This window comes from Rhipicephalus microplus, chromosome X (genome assembly GCF_043290135.1).
Source record: "Rhipicephalus microplus isolate Deutch F79 chromosome X, USDA_Rmic, whole genome shotgun sequence".
NCBI lineage: Eukaryota > Metazoa > Arthropoda > Arachnida > Ixodida > Ixodidae > Rhipicephalus > Rhipicephalus microplus.
Window position 1 is genome coordinate 161,739,038 of NC_134710.1, and position 23,824 is coordinate 161,762,861.

At 45.9% G+C, this 23,824-nt stretch overlaps 1 protein-coding gene across 1 annotated transcript; it reads right to left on the bottom strand.

Moving 5' to 3' along the window:
- Window positions 1-13,510: 13,510 nt before the first annotated feature.
- On the bottom strand, window positions 13,511-16,041 carry LOC119175526 (uncharacterized). Its single transcript, XM_037426446.2, has 2 exons — window positions 15,986-16,041; window positions 13,511-14,495 (listed from the first exon to the last, which is right to left on the bottom strand). Exons 1-2 carry the CDS (start codon window positions 15,995-15,997, stop codon window positions 13,743-13,745), a joined length of 765 nt encoding a protein of 254 aa, XP_037282343.1. The 5' UTR covers window positions 15,998-16,041; the 3' UTR covers window positions 13,511-13,742.
- Between the last annotated feature and the right edge of the window lie 7,783 nt (window positions 16,042-23,824).

A 23,824-nucleotide genomic window follows, 5' to 3' on the forward strand; every position in this document is an offset into this window, starting at 1 on the left:
TGGATATACCATCTATTAAACAGCCTAAAATTTACTTGACCTCCTATTGTTTTATTTAAAGGAAAACTGAATGATTCTTTCTATAGTGAATATGGGTTGTGGGTAACACTAAAGGATAAAAGCGCAAGAAGTCTGGTGCATGTGGCGTTGTGAAGATCGCTTCAGAACAATGACAGGTCTGATGAGTCAACTAGATGTGGGTACAAATTCACAAGGGTCTGTTTTTAAACGAAAGTGCTGACTCTTTAGCAAAGACCATGCTTTTAGTGCCGATCATTCGAGTTTTCCCACTGACAGTATACAATACAATTGATAAATTAAGCACCCTAACACTCAAAAAATAATTATCACACCCTGTCTTGACAGCTTCTCCAGAATATAGGCACCTCTTATTTTCATGGGACAGAGAATTATTGTCGTCGAGAATAATCGAAGGGGCTATAACCAAACATCCTTTCCGGGTTACCTCCAAATCCTTTTACCTGCATAGAGCAAGTCAAGCGCTGTCTCCTCTTTGTCTCTTCTGTGAGGAGGAGGGAACTATTGGTAATTACTTTCTGTCTTGTCACCAGTACACGTCATTGAGAAGAAGATTCATAGCACCAACTCTTCGAAATCTGGGTCCGGAAATAACTGATTCAATTGTTTTTTGGTACAGCTTCTCAGACTGCAGTCACAGGCGTGTTTACTGCGCAATGAGGGAATTATTCGGTCAGAATAAAAAATATGCAGCTACATTCTTCATCCTTCTAGCCATAATATTATAATAATCCGTAATTATGTTTGCTGTATCAACCATTCCTAGCTTATACAAGACATATTGCGAACAAATTCTGAAAAAAAATTCACCTAACACTCCTCCATTCCCCAGCATCAGATATGCGTCCTGAAATGAGGAGAAGAAAAATATGAAGAGCTAACTACAAGGTGGAGTTTGTTCACTGTAACCTTATCGTTCCTTGAGAAGAACCAAGTCAGACATGACAGCCAGTACAGCCACTTCGGTCAAGGAGCCGAAGACTTCTTTCTTGTCGTGCTTCGAGTGACACAGGATATAAGCAAGTAGCTCGGGGAATGTCTTCTAAGGTTCCCGCTCACACACCCGAAGGTCTAACCTACAGGCTGAAAAGATCTTCCTACACTCAGCCGAATACTGCACACGGCTTTGCTTCAAGGATCCATCGTGGCCAGTGAGGGGCGATCTTCAGCGACCACCGATGCTTTTACACAGTTGAGCATTTTTGAAGTCACTGAGCAGTTTGTCCGAATACTTTCACCGGATCCGCCACGCATCAAGGAAGAAGAACACGCCACAAGGGCGTCAAACCTGAAAGTGCCATCGGGAATTAGGTGGTGTGGCAAGATTAGGAGCGTGCCCGTTCAGACAGATGAAATACAGGTGAGCACCTTCAAGCACAGAGGAAAGTACCTTAAGGAGAATAGAGATCAAGTAGCAGAAATGAAGCGACAAGAGGAAGACTAAAAGCTTAAAACAAGTCCGATGTGGAAGACTAAAAAGAAATTAAGGCTAAAGAAAAGGTAGCAGAGCGTCTCTCTGAAGATAAAGAGAAAATTTCACCGGCATCCTGGCCTGGTGACACGCTAACAAGAAGCTCCGATGTACACCTTGATAGTCTGGTCTCCGGCGATACCTCTAGGCCTTGGCCACGTGAAGACGCCTTTAAGAAACCAGATGGCGATAAAAACTTGACCACGGTGGACTGCGAGCTTCATCAAACACTTGATACTACTGGCGTCACGAGTATACGCACACCCGAAGGCAGGGAATCCACATGCTCGTGCACGGAACACATCACCGCACTGGTGAGCGCTCCGCTTGACAACACGCCCGCCTCTCCCGGCGCCACAGTAGCCGTTTCCGAACCATTCGAAGAGAGCTACGTAGTAAACGCGTACCGTCATTGTCGAAAGAACGCGGCGGCGGCAGCCTAATTGATCGAGAAACGCCGTCAAAGCGAGACGGGCTCCGCCATGGACGTGATGTTGGCACACAAACTTCACTCTAGGGACGATTCAAGATAGCTCGATCGCTCTCTTGACAATCTCGAGGAAATACTCGAAATACTCGAAAAAGTAAAGGAAGCGTTTCAAGTGAAGGGCGGTTTGTGAATGGGAACACGCCACTCAAGGAGCATTTAGAGGGAAGGGTTGAGTCGAGGAGCGTTTGTGAATACGGGAGTTTGTCTCCAAAGAGATGAACCGCGCGGGATTCCAGGCAGCGCGAAAAGCGTTGCCAAGGTGACAAGCCCTCCTTCTCCACAGAACACATGTCCTTCTCCACCACTGCTGGGTACGCCTTACCCATATTTTGCCGGCGACAGATCGCGTTGCGCCTTGCTCGGAGTGCTCGACCACGGCCGCCTGGATTTGACAATCTAAGAATTACGACGTGGTGCTTGTGCGTACAGTTGGGTGAGCGTGGGCTGCTGCTTTTGCGTTTTGCTGCCTCCATGAAGTCTGAAGCAAGCCTCGACACGTCACCACGCCACGCTGTATATATCTGGCTTCAAGATAGTCACGACCAACACACGACAGCAACAGTGGGGGAGGCCAATATGGCGGCCGAGAAGTCAACAGGCCTATCGGATATATAGTTCAGTCCGACTCAGGGCAGAAAACTGCGCTGGATTCTAAGGCAAGTAGGTTATCAATCTTCATTATACTCTACTTGTCGCGTGTGCAATACGGACCCCGCTTGCCGGCAACGGGCTCGGTCGTGTTGTATATCGTACGCACGAAATGCATCGCGAAGGTCAGCTTCGGCGTCTGCAGTTCGCCTGTGCTTTGCGACTGCCTGGAAATTGGCCGCCATTGCCGTCGGCCTCCCGTACGCTCGCTTATCGAGTTATCGCACAGAACACCTACTGCTCGCCTATCTTCGCTGCCGCGATCAGCTCCGGGCTGACGATATTGGGCTGAGACCTCATCGCTGTGTTGGGAGTCGTCGAAAACACGTTGCGGGTTCTCGTAAAGAGCTTGGTTGTAGTATGTCGCGTGCTGTAAGTGCACCAGCACGGGCTGGTGGTGCTTTCGCTAGCGTTGGAACTCACGGAAAATTGGTCGCCATTACAGTTGGCTTTCCCTTCAGTCAGTCGCAAGCAGCTCGGCGCAACCCGTTGGCCGCGGTGGCGGATTCGCATTTGCGTGCTGCACTCGCTCGAGTTTGTGGTAAAGCGCCGACTTAACGTCAATTTCTTCGGCGCTAGCTCTAAACCAGCTCGGCTCTGTTCGTGGCGGCGGCCAAGCGTACGCTCGCTCTCCTGTTCTAAGTTCGCTGGCGGCAGACACTCCCCATGCAGCGTCATGTTTGGTCTCGCTTCGCTAGCTCGAGCTGAACGATGTCGCTCGCTTAGGACTCGCCGACTTGTTAACGGCACGGAGGTGTGCGGAGTTGTGGCTGCAGCCACCGCTCCTAAGCTGTTGCGCTACGGGGATTGAAATGAGTCTTTGACGAGGTGTGACATCACAGTGAAATTATTAGCATGTCATATCTCACGTATGTTTTCATCTCACCTTGCACGTATTTCTCATATGCATTTGTATTCATCCTTTGTCACGTGTGACTCACTATTTTACATACTTATTGTGCAGCCGTGGGCTCACAGCGTGCTGTAGACTGTGCGCTGGCGTCTGCGATGCCTGTCATCCATCTCTTTCATCAGAGCAACTTCAGAAGGACCGTGTGAGATGTGAAGGTAAAGCCATTTGTGTGTCATATTTTAACGCTAGTTTTTATATTAACGTTCACGTACTTGTCTTATGCATGCATCGTCATCTTCTGTCACGTGTGTCTAACTATTTTTACTATATTATTGTACGAGCAGCCGTCAGAACACAACAGGCAGAAGGCTGCGTGCACTGGCGTCTGCAATGCCTGTCATCTATCGCTTCCGTCGGAGGAGCTCCCCAAGAAGTGAACAAGATTTGACAACGAGACTGGACTTGTACACTTCACGATGAATTCACTTAAAAGAATGGAGAAACTTTATGTGTATGTAAAAAAAATAAAAGATTTCGATGTCTCAGTTTTGTTGTTCGTTGTTGCCGTGACTGTGAAAGCAGTTACACATAGGTGGCTAACTACTTTTTTGCGTGTTCTTTTCTGTGGAATTTGTTGTTCACTGCGCAAAAAAAACAGGCGAAAAAGTATTAAGCCTGGCAGAAAATAAACAAAAAACAATGTTTGAACTGGGGACAAAAAGGTGAAACTGTGAGGACTAACGGTTGCCCGTTCAGGTGTAAATGTGGGGATTAACAGTGGCTCTATAAGGTGCGAATGTGAGGATTAAATGTTAGTCCTTTGAGGTGAATTGTGGGACTAACGGTTACTCTCTAAGGTGTGAGTGTGAGGATTAAATGTTAGTCTCTCGATCTCATTCGTGGGGACTAGCTGTTAGACCCAGTGCCTTTAGTCTTTAAAGGGATCAATGGTTGTGGCAGCCCCATTAGTCTCCAAAACTACGAACCACACACCCTTTTAACACCCTTTTGCCTTAGAGTGTATTGAGTCCCACGACCCTGGTCAGCAACTTCAACTGAACGCTGTTACTCCTCTTTTTACGCGGGATGACTACTCTTCGGATATCTTCAATCGTTCCATCGACAGCAAGCTTCCTCCGGATCAACTGGGCCAGCTAATAACCCTTCTGCGTGAATTCCGAGATTCAATTGACCTTCCTCAAAAGGCGCTGAATCAAACTAACACCGTCGCTCGCACAATCTACACTGGAACGCACCCTCCTTTGCGGCAACGCCCCTACCGCGTGTCACCCGAAGAGCAAAGTGTAATTGCAGAGCAAGTAGATGATATGCTTCTGCGCGGTGTCATCAAACCATCTTTTAGCCCCTGGTGTTCACCTGTAGTGCTAGTGAAGAAAAAAGACGAATTGATTAGATTTTGTGTCAACTACCGGCGACTGAACAAAATTACACGGAAAGATGTATACCCTCTTCCCCGCATCGACGACGCTATCGATTGCCTACAAGGTGCCGAATTGTTTTCTGCGCTGGACTTACGTTCAGGTTACTCGCAGGTTTTGATGTCAGAGTGTGACCATCCCAAAACAGCGTCCGTTACGCCGGATGGCTTATACGAATTCACGGTTGTGCCGTTCGGTCTGTGCAATGCACCTGCAACGTTTCAACGAATGATGGACAGCCTTTCACGCAGCCTTAAATGGCAGATATGCTAATGTTACCTTGATAATTTTATCGTATCTCTCCTGATTTATTCTACCCACATCGACCGTCTGCGCACAATTCTTCAGTGCCTTACTAAGGCAAACCTCCAGCTTAACCTAAAGAAGTGCCGCTTTGGGGCTCGCCAACTTATTATACTTGGTCACTTTGGGTCAAAGGATGGAATTTGCCTCGACCTGGATAAACTTCGAGCCGTAGCCGACTTTCCAAAGCCGACTTCACTCAAAGAACGTAGGAGCTTCATCGGCTTGTGCTCGTATTTTTGCCGTTTCGTTCACAACTTTGCATCATTATTAGCTACACTTACGCAACTACTGAACGGTCCAGCTAATCTTTCTAACTGGACCCCGGCGTGTTATGAAACCTCTCTTACACAGTGCTGACTGCTTAGGTCACTGCCCATTCTACGCCATTACGACCCAAACGCCCCCACTGAAGTACACACAGACGCCAGTGGCGTTGGTCTGGGAGCAGTACTCGCGCAACGACAGCCCGGTATTCCGGAGTACGTTGTCGCATATGCAAGCCGTGCACTCACGGAAGAGTATATGAACTACTCATTAACTGAAAAAGAATGCCTCGCTATCGTTTGGCGTTAAGCAAGCTTCGTCCTTACTTGTACGGACAGAGTTTCGACGTTGTGACAGACCACCACACACTTTGTTGGTTGGCGTCGCTAAAAGATCCTTCAGGTCACCTTGGACGTTGGGCTCTTCGTCTACAAGAATTAGGCATTCATGACGTCTACCGCTCAGGACGAAAACACTCTGATGCAGACGCCCTCTCACGATCACCAGTGAGATCCTGCGCAGACCTGCATTCGGATGCCAACTTCCCCATCAATCCCATTTTTGTCTCAAGCATGTCGTCTGAACAGCGGAAAGACCCATGGATAAAATCTCTCCTTAACATTCTTTCCGACTACTCAACGTCTGCGTACCCACGTGCTCTTCGCCGCCAAGCCTCACATTTCGAGATACGGGACGCGCAACTATACCACAAAAACTATCGCGCGGATTGTCGTAAATGGCTCTTGGTTATACCACGCCAGAGCGATCTGATGTCTGTGCGTATTTTTATGCTGACCCACAATTTGCTCATGCTGGTGTGTTAAAAACATATCACCGGATTCGCTAGCGTTACTACTGGAGTGGTATGTACACCTTTGTACAAAAATACATTCGGTCCTGTTCATTATGCCTACGACAAAAGACAGTGGCCCATTCACCCGGATTATTACAGCCTTTGCCTTGTCCGGCGCGCCCTTTCGACCGCGTTGGAATCCATATATATGGTCGCCTTCCCTACACTGCCGCTGAAAATCGATGGATCATTGTCGCCAACGGCCATTTGACTACATATGCTGAAACAGCCCACAACCTACGGCTCGTGCACGTGACGTAGGCAATTTCGTCTTGCGACGCTTTGTACTGCGTCACGGGGCACCAGGTGAACTACTAAGTGATCGAGGGCGTGTCTTTTTATCCGAAATTGTACAACAACTCCTTCGGGCATGCCGCACGGTGCACCACAACTCTACAGCCTATACCAACCGCAGACCAATGGTCTAACTGAGCGCTTCAACTGAACGCTAGGAGACATGCTCGCCATGCATGTCAATTCGGACGTATCGAATTGGGATGTCATTATCCCATTTATGAATTATACGTACAACACCGCGACGAAGTCAACCACAGGCTTATCACCTTTTTTTCTTCTATATGGGCGTGAGCCATGCTCCACCCTTGAAAGCATTTTGCCAAATCGTCACGACGTCTCAGAGTTCAACCCTCTTTCTGAAATTGTGCACCTTGCTGAAGAGTGTTGTCAGTTGGCCCGATCATTCACCTAGGACAAGCAAGTACTCAAAAAAGACCACCACGACTTCGATCAGCAAGTCCAGACTTTTGCCGTGGGCTCGCTCGTCTGGCTCCGACTGCCCTTCAAATCCCCAGGTCTGTTCTCTAAGTTTGCCCCCAAGTTTTGTGGTCCTTACTGCGTCGTCGAACGTCGATCTCATGTCACATACGTGATCGAGCCGGTCACGCCATCTACAGACAGGTGATGCCTTGGTCGTGAGACTGTACACGTGAGTCGTTTCAAGACCTATCACGACCCACTCCTACTCTCGTCACCTTGACTTGCCAGGATGGCTCGTCTTCGTCGCCGAGGTATTGTAGAGAGGAAGAAGATAATGTGCCGCAGTGGGTCACGTCTTTAGCGAGAGGAGCCGAGCACGAGCTGTTGCCCCGAGCGCTGTAATTCTTGGGTTGGTTGCTGCCGCCCGCTTTCCGCATCAATAAACCGGCTGTGCAAGTACTACTTACGCCAATAAACCCCGTTCCAATAATAATAATAATATTATTATAAACGAATTGACTTCAAATGCGGAGAGGAATTACATGCTAGCAGAGACTGTTTGGCATTAATTTGGGCGGTTCATTGAACTTTATTATGCTAGAAATGTTATATTACCGCAGAGCTGTTACAGTCAAAGATGACCGTGTGTCGTAGATGGGAAATCATCATCGCGAACCAGTACGTGCTCATACACAGCCAAGCATTCTGTACAGATGGCTCATAAGAAAAGCTGAAACGTTACGACTCTGGTGTTTCGGTGCCAGGTTTAGTCACAATTAGTCGCTAGAAAATGCTTCACATTTATTAATTATATTATAGTAGCATTAACAACAATACCAACAATAATAATAATTATTATTATTATATCTGGACTGTTAGATCCCGAAACCACAATACGATTTGGCTAGACGCCAAAGTGGCTTAGAAGAGTGCACAGTCATATTTACATGTATTCGTTTTCATCAAACTGGAGTGTTAAAATAAAGTCAATACTAATAATTACTTCAATAGCGCAGGCTGTGTTCTCGACTGCTCCTGCCTCTAACTCCCGTATTCGAAAACGCTCCTCGACTCGACTTTCACCCTTCACTTGACCGCGTTGAGCAGTGCGCCACTACTCGGCTGAAAATTACGCTGCATTACTCAAGGATCGCAGCAGATTATCCTTGATATGCAGTGACTTGCCGTTATTAGCGATGACACTCTCTTCAGCTTTCTCAAGTGAAGGTGAAGCATTGAGTGAAGGGACGTTCTTGAATACAGTAGTATTCAAGAACGTCCCTGAAATCAAGTCATCTGCACTAGGGATAGAATTTTAAGCAATTGCAAATACCTATTTTCTTACTTGCGTTAATATCACCCACTTTGATATATGAGCATGTATGAGAGGTTAAGAGGAGATTCTATAGTGTATTTATAGTGCCTATATATACCTATTTCAAGATTTCACACATGAATGCAAACAATTGCCTATAAATGCTTGTTTCAAAAAATTGGTGCCTTTATAGGAACACCAAAAACCTCAAATTTCACTGCCGAAAACAGCTTGAGGGTGTTACTCGTGTTACCACGCAACATTTGCTGTTCGACATTTTGTGTAGTTCATCCCACTCTTCTGGTGAAATCACCTTATGCAAAAGAGAAAAGAAAACATCATTGGCGTTTTTGAAACGGGAAGCGCGTCCACTACTAGATGCCACGCTGACATGGCACGAGAGGCGAATGCGAAACGATTGAAAGCCGTAAGGCTCTCTGGGAAAAGAAGAGGGAAGGTCAAAATTTAAAAAAAAATGCGGCAAACGCGACGTACCTTGGTAATCAATGTAATGCGAAGCATGCGGATGAAACGTGACTTTGTTGTATTTTTTCATTGAGAGAAACTTTACGAAGTCAGAGAAACGTTACGAAGAAACGTTACGAATTGGAGAATGCCGGACAAATGAGCACACGTGTTGAGCGAGGGAAGACTAAGATATCAAAGATGACCAAAGATGCTGAGTGCTGGTTCATTACGATGAGAATTTTCTTTCCGCCCCACACGGAGAACCATACTTGCACTATTATGCGTGACTACGCTTTCACTTTTTTTTTCTCAGATTCTCTGCCAATTGACTTCTATCTCTTTCTGTCTGTCTTTATTTCTCTCTTTCTTTCCTTCTTTTTCTGTTATTTCTCTTTCTTAGTATTTCTTATCTGACTATTTTTAGTTGGATTTTCACCTTTTTTTCCCCTCTGTTTCTTCCCTTTTATCTTTCCCGCTCTCTCTATGTATTCGCCTTCTTCATTTTCGAACCCCGACAAGCCTCACCCTGTTTTCCATTTCCCACCGCGTTGCTCCACTATGCTATGTAATGCCGTACTATGCTCGCCCAGCGTGGCAGTACGGCCGAGTACTTAGAACGCTCGCTTTTGGGTTGAGGGTGAACAATTAAAAATTTCAGAAAGCAGCATAGTTTTTCTTGCAAGAAAGTACTCCTTTTCTCTTCGTTTCTATCTTTTTTTTATTTTTTGTCTGTAGTATCTCTCGTACTACGTAGTTATTGCCTTCCACGCTTGACTAATTGTCACAAGCGTGATCTATAAGCGATGCACAAGAGAAAGCTGAGAGGATGACGACAAGGAAAATGCAGAGAGTGCATGCCATATCTCGACAGAATACTTTTCTATCTACGACACGCGGCAAACCTTAATAAAATCACCGCTCTGCTGCACTTTTTGATGAGCACGCCTTTTTTATTTGGTTTTGACCGAGTGAGGTGTTCACCAGCCACGCACTATAAGCACTTAGACTCGGTCAAAACAAGGTATTTCTCTATTCCGGTATTTTGTATGTCGATATTTCGCAATTTCGCTTTCTACACCTGTGCTGCTTTCCTCATCCATGCGAAAAATAACTAGACCCGTGGCTGTGTTGATTCCAAAGTGGACACCTGACCCGCCACAATGAAGAATGAAAGAAAAGACCGTATTCCGTGAACTGTGCGAGAAAAAGTACAACTGCATAGATATGTTGAACTGTTGGCGCTTTCGTGTCATCATAAACAAGAATATTTTCGCTCTTTTGTCATACATACGGATGTCACACGTGTTTATTCAAAGATTATTTGCATTCACGTAAAAAATATTTGTGCTCTGATTATTACAGCGTTGCAGGACTGGAATGTATTTTTGGCACAATTTCAGTGCCTAAAATGTTGTTTTGCAAGCCTAATTTTGGGGCCAAAACAACGCTCCCTCATTGCCTAAACTTCGGCCTGCACTCATCGCCACAACCACAGTGGCTGACCTACGCTCTATCAGCACTTTAATGGTAAGTTTTCTGCAATCCCGGCAGGCTGGTGCTCCTCACTGTCGGGGTTTCTGTTCCTCAACTTTCTCCGCTCTCTCGTTTTAACGAGGCAGCTATAGAAATGCACAAGTGCTTTTCTACCTGAACCAGGCGAACCTCTACTATTTATCTTTCAAGACAACTATTAGAGGTGAAGCACCTTGAGGGGCCGATACTCGCGCCACTTTTGGCGTCTGTACGCACGGCCGCAGTCGAAACATACGTGAGGCACAAACACAGCTTAACAGTAGGCTAATATGAATCAAAATTGTGACAGAACAATATATAACACCTACAAGCCAAACACTTTCTAGTAGTCGGTTACCTCAACGTAGACACAATGGACCTTCAGACTTAGTGTCTACGTCATGATTCACTTTGTCAAAATGCGTGGATTTCACTCACCTCTGAAAAACCAATCACCCAACAAACGTTCTCCTCCCATAGATCTCAGTTCGCGAGGATTTTTGATGCCTAATAATCACCACAAACATTACATAGATTGCGTTTTGAAAAATCACTTGTGTGTGTGTGTATGTGTGTGTGTGTGTGTGTGTGTGTGTGTGTGTGTGTGTGTGTGTGTGTGTGTGTGTGTGTGTGTGTGTGTGTGTGTGTGTGTGTGTGTGTGTAAAATGTGGCGCAATATTAACCAACCCAGTCCTTCAGTCACCTTTTTATGCAAAAGAACGTTACGCAACACAATTGCTAACGCTGTAAAAGCTGATAAGAGCAGATGAACACTTTCAAATTTTATGAAAGGGAACACGGCACCGCGTGGCCTGTGACGCTGAGGCGGCGGCTCGCAGCACGTTAAAGGGTCGTTCCACGCGCTACCGGCACTGCCGCAACGCGCGTACCAGGACCCTTGCCACACGCAAGAAGGGGACAAATCAGCCACTTGGCGACGCTCTTTCACTTTCTGCTTGGGTGCGGCAGGTGTGCCGGTACGTGAGCTGCGGCTGTGTGGCTAGCGCACAGAACAGTGCCCCGCCACGGTGGTCTAGTGGCTAAGGTACTCGGCTGCTGACCCGCAGGTCGCGGGATCAAGTCCCGGCTTTGGCAGCTGCATTTCCGATGGAGGCGGAAATGTTGTAGGCCCACGTACTCAGATTTGGGTGCACATTAAAGAACCCCAGGTGGTCAAAATTTCCGGAGCCCTCCACTACGGCGTCTCTCATAATCAAATAGTAGTTTTGGGACGTTAAACCCCATAAAACAATCAATCAATCAGCGCATAGAACAGGTTTAAGCGGGCGCGAAAGCAACCACGGCCTCTTTTCGTGTCATCTCGAGGTGATCACAACAAGCAGTCATTGATGACTTGAAACCAGAGGCAAGATTGCATCACCCTTCAAGGTGATTACAGGCCTTTTGCGCAATCATCTTGAAGGGTGAAGGGGTTAAAGCCTTGTCGCTTGTTTCATAACAGTATCATGTATTACTGAATGATTTACTCGCCTCGAGATGACGGGAAAAGAGGCCGTGGTTGCTTTCGCTCCCGCTTAAACGAGCTGCCAAGAACCGCCAGAGTGCGTAGGACACGCGCTCCCGTGTTCTCTTTTGTGAAAATTGGCACTCTACGTGGGCGCCCAGTGTGCTTGCGAATAACGCCTCAAAATCTTCGTCGCGCACTCCACGTTTTCAGCGCACGCATCGCTTTCCTAATATCTCTTCCATTTCTACATTCAATAGGATGACACACTTACTTGGCACTACTGTGATCCCTTGGTGGTCGGGCTTGATTTCTGACCGCCTGCATCGCAGACATTCCTGGAGTGCCAGCCCTTATACTGTTCCGTGCAGTAAGAAGAAGGGGACATGGAAACTTGCTCTGATGCGAATTTGCCGAAAGAACGTCTTTGTAACCAACGATTGGGAACAAGGTTTGCTTTTGTCAGAGTACTAGGTTTTCTGCGCATCTGCTAGTCTGATTTTTCTACGCCTCCACTCAAATAGAGAAGGCAGAAGAATATTGTACCAATGAGTAAAACACTGCCAAGGAAAAATGTTGCTGCCTCTACAATCAGAAGGCAGTTCCTTTTTCGAAAGTTGGACTCATGTGACATTCCTTCTTTGACGACTACTAATCATGACTTACTATTGGAGCTCGTGATTTCAAGTGGGCTAGTAATTTATCTATAGATTTCAGGTGTTTACCAGCTTGGAATTTGTATTCGCATTTCTTTCTTGTAGGGTAACCAAGCAGACACTTTTCGGTGAACATGCCTGCCCTCTGCCTATCTGCTTCCTCCTCTTCTTTCTTCCTCAGCCCCTCCCTAATGTCCAGGCGCTTAGTTTATACTTTTGCTGTCAATTCTCTACCCATTTGACCCTTTGTTTGCCCGTATAGTCTGAAATGCTAGGCCCCTTTTTTAAGCCACCAATTTTTTCACCTGATTTTATCGAATACTTAGCCAATATTCCAATACTTCTATGTCAAACACGTTATTTTATTCTTTCAGGTACCTTTTGAAAACTAATTAAACTATTTTAAATTACCAAGAACGTAGATCATTTATAGGTTAATGCATAGATGAACCATTCAGTTTTTTATATATATATTTGTGACTGTAGCACTAATTAGCTGAGCGAAAAAACTACAGCTAGCATCATAACAAAAGCAATCTGAACGGAAGGATTTTGTTGCTGGTGCCGTAAAACATCTTCTAGTTACACACACGTGTCCTACCAGTGAGACCGTAGCGATAGGTTTCAGATTTATTTGATTAAATAATTGCGCTCGTCTAGCATTTAATGCCTCCCGGTCACGCTTACGTTACGAAGTACGCCTAACTTCATGGCTTTTTAATATTTCCATCTCATGTCCGTCATACGGCACCCATTTTTCTTTGCGATGGCATTTTTGAAGTATCTAGTCTTCAAAGACATATAACTCAATTCTCAGCCTAATTCTCAGCAGCATAATGTAAAATCCAATGTCCCACTGTTGCTCATGAAAACAAGTAAGAACCTTGACTCATATCCACAATTATAACAGAAGAACAGTGTGCACCAAATATGACGTCAACTTTTAGGCTTCACGTCTTTTTTCTTCCTTTCCACACTTATTTGTGTTTTCTGCACAAGTGAACCTTCGTTGCGTGCTATAATAGACGTTTTAGTATTCTGCAGTGTAGTCATTTGATTTTCAACAATATCGCACAATGTTTAATTAGTTAGCTTTGTACACGTTTATGAAAATGTTCGCTGTTATAACCACAGCAAATCACTTCAGTTTTCCGACATGACCAGCGGAAGACTCAGCAACAGTCTGGTCTTTTCGAAACGCACCAACTCGGATCCAGATAAGTTGCACTTGTGCTTTCCACAGTCATTAAGACTTCAGATGCTTGGCCTTGACTACCACACCATTTCCGACGCCGCCGAGTCCACCTCCGAGACCCAGACTTCCAGCACCTAGACCTAGGCCCCCAAGACCCAGGCCTCCCAGACCTGTGTTGCCGAGGCCTGTACCCACCAGTCCCACTCCTCCAAGACCACCTAGGCCGACGCCACCAAGCCCCCCAACGAACGCTGGTCCGCCCAGTGCCCCAAGCACGGCCGGCGCAGCAGCCACAGCTGGCGTGGCGGCGATAGCTGGTGCAGCCACGGCGTGTGTGACATGCACCACAGGTCTAATGGCGTGGTGGACGGTGGCTACTGGCTGCCGTACGTAGCTCACCACTGGTTTTGTGACATACTTAAGGTGTATCACGGGTTGCTTCAGGAACGATACTGTAGCCACGGGTGTCGCCACCGGTGCTGGTATGGACACTGTCCGGCTTACGGCCACTGGGGCACCAACGGACACTGGTCCTGTGGTAACAGCAGGGCCTGCCAAAGCTTGCACACCACCACCGAGTGCCGCGCCAAGAGGTCCACCAAAGCCTCCTCCAAGAGCCTGTCCTAGAGCACCTCCAAGACCATCACCGAGGCCACCACCGCCAACACCAAGCCCAGCACCCAGACCAACGCCTCCATTAAGCAACGGGCCTCCGGGCTCTGCTCCAGCCGGTCCCAAGCCACCGGCTCCACCACCAAGGTTTCCAGCGAAGACACGGGTGACCAGCGAGATGGTCAAAATCACCTGCGGATAAGCCAAGTTTTAACAGTAGAAAAGGAATATTTATCTGGATTGTGAAGTGATACCTTCAGCTGCGCTAAACAATGTCGATTTGGAAGCCTGAAAGCAAGTCCTTGTCTAAGCTATCAAGTGGGAAGTCGTCAAATCTAGCTCAATGTATTCTTCATAAGAATGCACTAAAAACCTAATTTATATAAGCTTGTTCCTCTTTCACACGTGGCTTCATAAGTATCTGGGAGGCTGCAAAGCTGTTATATATACTTAAACTAATCTAAATTTACGGCGTTTGAGTTATACAAGGTGTCCCAACTCTCTAGCCAGAGTTTCAAAATAGGCCAACACTCGCAATGACGATGCGATCAAATGCAGGTTACTGACTATTTCCCGGAGTGAGTCAGACTTTACTTTGTGTTCTGATTAATTGCCTAATTAGGTCACATATTAACCAACTTTTTGAGCAACAAAAATGTGCCGAACATTCTAATAAAAAAGTTGTTCATCGGTATGCGAAGCATCTTTTTAGACAGTTTTGAGCTTTATGCCTGTTAATTTTTAGTGTTTTTCTACTAACTGCAAATGCCCGCAAAATGCAAAAGAAAATTATCACGTGACAAGCCCGCTCGCGAGCCATTTGGCATGGTCTTCATAACGTTAGTGCTTCATAACGTTTCCCGTAAGAACGACCATAGCATTTGTCTGATTGGCTGTCTTGACTGGGCACCAACGATGGTTGCGGCTTTGTGACGAACACGTTTCGCTATCGGCCACAAAAGCGATAACCACTGTGACTGCTTACTACTGTCATGAACCGCTGCGAAGGAAGCGTATCGTTCATACGTGCAACGTTAGACAGCACAAGAATCACGGCGCACGAAGGTACGCCAGTGGGTTTGTAGAGCGGTATGTTTGGATTTAGTGGGTATATGTTATAGCAAAAGAACACCAATAATTCACACATTCACTCCAGAGAACGGTCAGCAACATGCATTTGGTCGCGCCGTAATTGCGTGTGTCGGCATATATTGAAACTCTGGCCAAAGATATCTGGGGCACCCTGTATATGGCACCAACGTTATTTTCTGTTAGTTCACTGCTCAAATTTTCATTTACTTTGTATGATTCACTTATCAGAAGAGTAGAAACATGTTCATAGTGCTAACGCGTTGCTAAACTGTACGAAGTGCTTACAAAAAGCAGCCTATATGCCTGCCATGCTACCATTATGGGTAAAATAGAAATACGAAAGGCTCTTCAAGCACATTGCCTGATTGCCCTCCTGTCCAAAAAATGCATGCAAAGTAACCAGTTGATTAGTAAAAAAAACGCCAATGTTCTGTAGGCGGCGAAAGAAGTGTCAGCTCTTCTTTTGTCGCCATCAGACGTCAAAATCGTTACGTGATCGTGGGAAAGACTAACAACAGCTTCAGAAGAAGTGTTCGTGTTATAAAAGACTGTATATACGACCAAACAGCATGTTCACGTTGTGCGCTTACGAGTGCATTCATGGCCGGGGACCCCTCGTAGCCACAGCTGTCGACTGACTGGCGCTCTCACGCTTCTCGACGACAAATTTATACTGTCGCCTGGCGAGGAAAAATTCTCTCTCCTGGCACCCAGGTCCCAGGCCACATGTGACGACACTTCTCCGATTGACTTTTTTGTTTGTTTTGTTCTGCTTTGACTCTTTTTCGACAGGTGCCTCGCGGGGGTTCCGATAGCGTCCGGAGACAAGTGTTTACGTGTTTTGAATAGCAGTTCCCGCAGTCCGGACTAGTTTCTAGAAAAGTGAAACGCTTTGTCGCCACTCGAAGCCTATAGTGGCCGATGATTGCCCAGCGGCACTGACGGTGTCGATATCCGATGATTTCGGCGCGGATCCATGGCTTGTATAAAGCTATAAACTTTGCCGTGCGGGAGAGGCACTAGGGAGGCTGAACAACGCCTAGGCGGGTGAGAAGAGCACGCGGAACGAGGAAACTGCCCTGGCCGCGTCCTAGCCTTTCTGCGCGCTGGCATGCGATTTCATCAGTGCTCAGGGAAGCGCTGGAAAGCTGTTGCCGGCGTGAACCCTGAAGCTGTGGCACTGGCATGAGCTCGACCGGGTACAGGACACTTGCCACGTCGTTCCTGTGATCTTAACAGATAACCCCGGCTCCTGGCGGTAGGTGCGCGTGCTCATACGAGCGCCGGTATTACAAAAACAAAACCTCCTGGGATTGTACACTGTATCAAGGATGTCCCGCTTCCCGTGGCGGTACACTTTGATAACACTGTGCAGTGAACGCGTGCCCTGCATCATCTCTAGCATGTCAGCAATGCTAGTGTTTTGAAGACACAGTAGATAAAAGAAATTCCGGACGGCATGCAGTACCCTTGACATGCATCCGCGTGTATTTGTTACTTCTCTGCGCACACTGGAGACGCGAAGAGACAGGAATGGTGCCGAGTGCTATCACGGAAATTCTAAAATGGTGTTCTTTCGCGGGTTATTGTCCCGTAGAAAGACAATCAGGCCATTTTAGTTTGGTGTAGCAGTAACTACACCGAAGGTCTAGGTAAACTTTATTGCCACGAGTACGTGTGTTCGCTTTGGTAGTCACTGATATCAGATGAAACGTGCTGTCAGAAAAACTCCAAGCGTTTCCAGCCGTTTACCACACATGCCATTTGGTGTTCTTTGTCCAACAACCATGTGAAAATTGTAAATAATCAAAGCTCCAGAAGTAATACAGTAGTTTATAGCAGGACAAATTATTGTTTTTTATCTTTGCAGTGATTTCAAACATTGAATGCATGCGCCTAAATCACTCATTTTATTATGTTTGACGTCCCAAAAAAACACACAAGTTGTTCAGGTAAACTTCAGCCATCTTCAGTTTTTCTCGTAAATGTACTCAAAGTGTGGGACGTTTCATTTGTTCTCGGGGACACTCATTTTTAAGGTTGCTGCTTTCGCCAGAAATTGCTATCACATAAAACAAAAGAAAGAAACAATGAACGTATCAAATGAATGTATCTGTATTAATATATGGTATGTTAAGCATATAACATGTAAAATACATTTGTTCTTTTTTTGTCCAATTCCAGATAGTGCGAAACGTGTTTAATAAATGTTACAATAATAGAAATTTTTTTAGATACGAGTGTTGAGCAATATTTACGCTTTGTAGAGCTGGCAGTATCATTCTTAATAGCTTTGAAATACAGATAAGAAAAGAGGCACTGTGGAAAGCAGCATAGAAATCTTCTCCAGTTAATGAAGAAGTCCAGGATGACCATTGTGCACCTGCTGCGAAACTTATATTCATTGTTATAGCAAAACATATTGCAGGAACCACACGTCCCTAGAATATTTATCACTTGTTTTTAGGTCGCTTGCAGCCGACTTTTATTTATTTTTTGATAATGCAGGATTAGCAAGAGAAGGCCATTTTTCACTGCAGGTCGTAATCCTCTCTTTGCGGAAGGCCCAATAGATTCGTATCATTTACCACTACGTGTTGGCGGAGCCCTCGCTGCATTCTTAAATGACAGATATAGCTCTAAATAAAAGCAAACAAAAAGTAATATTTCGCATTGGCTACCCCAGCTGTATACACTATAACTCAGCGAGCAGAAACTTCGAGGTTGTTGTCTGGCCTGCTTACATATCACACACAGTGAGTGTTTACAGCTACGAAATCAGTTTAGGCATCTTCGCCCCCAAAAGAAGCAAACGGGAGCGCACAAAAAGCGAAGCTCCGTAACAAGCATTCGTATATTTGAAGTGTACTGAAAGTATAGGCACATTTTAAGTGAAACCTCCCACCAGAGTTAAAAAAACACTTGGGAAATTTTTGAGTAATAACGTCCACATTTTCGTAAACTTCTTTTGCATCGACAGTATAAGACAACGATTCTTTCTCACTGCGCGCAATGTTTCTTTTATGTCATCTTTCGAAAAATGACTCTCGTTACCACTTTGAAGTTTTTTAAGAGAAGGGAATAAGCAAAGGACTTGTGTCATGTTGGCATTCAAGCCTTTTGTAATAAATCCAGTTTTTGAGGTCATTTTCGCAAGGAAGAAAGGGGAGGCCGCCGGCATTACGTGTTGTACAGTATGGCGTCAACAAAGTACGCAATACAAAAGTGAAAAGAAAGTCACACCTCCAAATCTCTTATCGCATTTGTGGTCTTGCGTGGCTCGATTTCACTGTAGTGCACGTGGGTTCAATGCCTGGTGCCAGGAATGTTACACTTGCAGCAAGTTTGCGCCCTTTTGCACATAATATATGAATCCAGAATCTATTCGTGATAAATGAAATGTAGCTACCTTCTTATCAGTTTGTTCCACCTTCGTACTGCTGCGTTTGGCAGGCCACCTTTTTGCCGCGGCCACCAGAATGAAAGAAAGGCAGCCACCTCATTGAGTGGAGATAAGGAGCAGCGCCAAGACGCCCTGTTGTTTCCATGTGCTGGGCACTGCGTGGCTGAAATTACTCTACGGAGCACCGCTGTCCTTCGGGTCCGCGCAGAGATGCGACACGTGGCGTCTTCGTGCCCCGGTAAAAGCCACAATGCAGAGCTTCCGCCGATTACCGACGTCGGACCACCACACTGTGCGTGTCTGACTGATCAGCCGCCGACGCTCAAATCAATACCAGATGCCCAGGTATGGCCACTCGGAGGCGCCCAGACCATGATCGCCGTTCTACAAAGCTTGGGTGGTCGGCGCGAACTGCGAGATGACAAACACGTTTCACCCCACTCGCTGGAAGCAAGATTCGCTGGAGGAGGCAGCATCGCCGGGACCATACACGTGTTTGGTTTGTGTACATGTGTTTGTTGGGGGTGGTGGCGGCATAATGATACTCGTGTGTGCTGTAGGACATGTTATTGGACAGTACCCGTATGGACCTTTTTCCCGATCTAGGAATCTGGGGAGATGAGACTGTATTTAGTCAGCCCTCGCGTGCTGCTTAGTGTGGTTCACGAAGCTTGTTCAATAGACAGCCTTTTTGCAATGTAGAGCTTTCAATGTAAAGCTTCGGGCCAGAGAGCCCGTGCCATGTTATTATGTAAATAAACCCTCTCTACGAAGTTCAACTTCCTCCTGCCTCGACATTTTGATCCCGGATCTCCGGGGCCGCAAATCCCAGTCACAACAATACATACTTGTGGCATAATTAAGTAAGCCTTTATTTACGGGTCATCTTTTATTTTACGGGTGAATAAGAGTAGTGAAATATATTTAAATATTTTGCGCTTCTTTCAAGCTGTTGTTCAGCCACATCATGACTTCGATATTGTCGAAAAATCCGGCAAGGTATCGGTGGTAACCGAGCAAGTGTACCTTTGCAGTGATATCAGTAATAACGCTATCTTTAGGTCGACAACACAACGCCAAGCGGCGTGCGTAAACGCTATTCTTCTCAGAACAGACAAATACTGATGGTTGCGTGTTATACTTATCTTGTGCGCTTCACTAGATGTCTCATCTATACACCGTGTGCTTTTCATTATAGCGCAGGTGTGCTGCCTCGCACTCTTGTTCTCTCTAATGGCGCTTGAAATGCTCTGCAAGTGCTCAATGTGTGATTAGTTGGTTCGATAATCAAATATGCAATAACAAGCATGCAGATTCAGCATATTAGTATTGCTTTCAAGCTTGATACATTTTGTTTTTTCTGTTGCGGACTATCCTTTTAGCGATCTCCAGGAGTGTTGTGGCTTGGGCGAGTTGGTTATGCACGAACTTAGCTTGTATTAGGGTGGCACATATGAAAAAAGGATTGATTGATTGATTGATTGATTGATTAAAACTTTCTTTTGTTCCTGTGAAGACGCAGGGGAGACCCCGAGCCACCTGGCTAATCCCACGTATAGGGACCGTCAAGCCGAGCTTGGCGGCCCATTCACGGGCACTCTGGACGGCCAGAGTTTCATCGTTAACTTCGGGTCTGCGTAAGAGCGCAGCCCACTTGTCCTCGCTGAAGGTGGAGCCAATGGCTTCACATTCCCACAACACATGGTTGAATGTTGCTAACAGTCTACAGGTGAGGCAATCCGCACTGGGATACCATTCAGGGTACATGGCATGAAGAACCACAGGATTAGGATGCACACTGACTTGCAATAGTCTAAAAGGAACTGCCTGTTCCCTGCGCATGCAAGGTTTGGGAAGGGGAATACTGTTTTTGACAGATAGAGGTGCTTCGTTATTTCGTTGAACGTAAGTAAGGGTTCCCAGTTAGGCAGAGGCGCTGCGGAGGCGGCGCGGTTAGTTAGTCCTCGCGCAGCCTCGTGTGCGTCCTCGTTGGGGGTAGAGGTAGAACCCTCAATCGACCCCAGGTGAGCGGGAAACCAAGTGAAAGAATGGGGCGTGATACTCTCGACGCTTTGGAGAATGCGGAGGTCTTGAGGGGCTACCATCCCAGTTTCGTAGCCTTTGATGGCCGCCTTGAAGTCACTGTATATTGACTCCTTGCGACTATCTAGCTTAGCCAGCGCGATTGCACCCTGTTCGGCTATCGATGGAATCGATGTGCATACCATGGCGGAGCGATTGAGCCTAGAATTTGAGTCGACGATGGAGACAGCGAATGCCTCTTGTAGGACATATGGCACAGCATTCACAATGCTTCCATGAGTGGGGTTGCTAGGGACGTGCACGAGCAGAGCTCTACCCATGGCCCTACGTCGACCGACGTTGTGGGCAGGGTGCATATTGCGGAGAATGGGTGCGATGCACAATTGACACATGATGTTTCCGGGAACCTGCATGGAATCAGGGCACTGGTTAGTAGAGGTGAGGCCCGAATCATCAAGTATTTTGTGGCCCGATTCGGTCCTAGAAAACCTGAGCAGCTGTGAGTGCTCTTGCGCCTCGATTTTCTCTTCGAGTGCATGGTGAACACCGAGCTTGAAAATGTTTTCAGTGCAAGTGCTCACAGACAAGCCAAGCGCGAGCTTGAAGACCTCTCTTATGAGGGAATTGACCTTACTCCTCTCTGCAACATGCAAAATATGCAGGCCTCTGAGTACGAAAGGTGCCAGAGCACAAACGCATTTATGATGCGGATGAGATTGTCTTCCTTGATTCCCGGTGTCTGTTGGTGATCCTCCGGATGAGGCCAAGAGCACTTTCCGTCTTGGTAGTGATCTGTCTGCGTGCAGCTCTGTTAGCGCCGTTAGACTCGATATACATATCTAATATTCGGAGTGAATCCACTCTGGGCACTGGGGACCCGTCACCAGTGAAAAGCCGTATTTCACTTTGAGACGCAGGTTTCCAGTCACGGTGGACGCCACCTCGGAGCCTTTTTCTTGTAGAGCAGAAGCTCAGAGTTGGATGGGGAGCAAAGTGAAAAAGATGACACAGACGTCAACAAAGGTAGGCACTAAGATGTAGGTGATAACTTTCTTTTTCTTTTTGATATGCACACCGCTAATACAGGCTAAGATATTCAGAAGTTTTCATAGTGTCTACATGTGGTTCTTAGAGCGGTGCCGAAGTTTTACCAGAGGACTTTGGAATTCTTCTTAATCTTTCTTAACATTCTCTGAAGCAGAATGAAAGTAAAACGTGCAAACACAGAAGCAAGAAATACACAAAGCGCAGTGCTGTCTCATCCTTGATTGCACAAAATATTTTCTTCTCAGAAGAATTCCGTACCAACTATATAGCTTTTTTTTAAATTCTGTTAAGGAGCTAAGGCGGTTAGAATTCATAACTTTGTAAATACTTCTAGAATCCAAGAAGGCCCTGAAGCATATTACAGCAAAGCTAGAAGGGTATATAGTTTCGCAGTGGCTTGTGGAGAGAAGGCTGGTGTACGACCGCGTGATCAATAATAAATGCAGTAATACTTGACGTGTATTCAAACCTGGAATTTTCGAAAGTTATAGATGAGTGATTATCAAAGTAAAAGCCAGCATGTACCTATGTATGTCCCGAAAATTGATGACACCTTCGTGGGATTAGCTGGGTTGTGCGGGGTCTCCGTTGCGTATTTTTTGGAGCAAAATAATGTTTTCGCCATCATCAGCTTCATCTTCATCAACATCATCATCATCATCATAATCATCAAACCTTCTTCGAGCTTGGTTTTGGCAGAGACGATCGCATTTTGATAGGGGAGAAATGCTTTGAACGCCTGCCTAATTTGCGGTGTCAGTTCACATTCAAAAACACCAGGAGCGCTAAGCAGGATCGCCCAAGCTCTACGCGAGCTTGGCACAACTCGGGATCTTTCTGAGTTCTGGCGACAACCACTTTGGAATGTGCCAACAGTGCGCAAAAGTCAAATCAACCTCTCAGCTTGCTCGGTTCCCTTGCATGGTTTTGATGGAACCCGGCATCGCGTCAAGGCTGGTCGACAAATTTGGGCAGTGTTTTAAACCAGACTTATTATCTTTCATGAGGTTGTCATTCCACTGGATGCAATAGTACAGCCTTGCAACAAAAGTGTCAGAAGGTCTTGCTGATGATTACTTTTTAAAATACCAAGCTGTTTAAACTCATTTTGGAGCTTTTAGTGTCCGTGCCAAGTCTGCTTCAGAATAAACAATACGGTGGCCTCTGAGATTCGTTCTCGCCGAGCGCCTCACAACATCCCGACCACAGCTAAACCTGAGGCCACAAGTTATTCATCATGGCCAGCCTCTACATTGAATAATTGATTGATTGGCCCTTTAGCTTGGCGCAACCCATCATGGGGGATCGGCCATGAAACGAGTGGTGCCTTGCTACAAAAAAAAATTTATTCATAATTTCGAAATGGTAAGTAATAGTTTTAAAATCATTTGTTTTTTTTATTTTAAAACATAATAATTATATATATAAAATTGATTTTGAATGATTATGTTTGGTTGTGAATAACTGTAAATAAAATCCTTTTCAAAAATAAGAAGGTGACCATTTTTCGAAAAATATTTTTGAATTCAAAGAACTTAGCATTCAATTTGTCTCATCTCGTTTCTCGTACGAAATGGCATCTGGCCTCACAAATGCTCCTGTGGCTAGAGCCCAGCACGATAGCCCCAAAATAAAGAAGAACCGGAACGGATAAATTATATCTCAGACTTCAAGTGCGCTGCTAGGCTGATTCTCACCTTCTTTGCTGTTTTCATCGCCCATTAGCACTCGAGCACGCGCGGCTGGCTAAACAGCTATTTTGTTGGGCGGTATACTTGAATAGTTCGCTCAGGACTTTCTGTGACTTAGGTAATTAGGCCAAGCCGTGGTAAAAACGAGGTAATTACGCCACATATTAACAGAACCATGGCAATGAAGCCGTGTAAAGCTAGAACCGTGCTAACTAAAGCATGATAGCGGACACACTAACTAAACC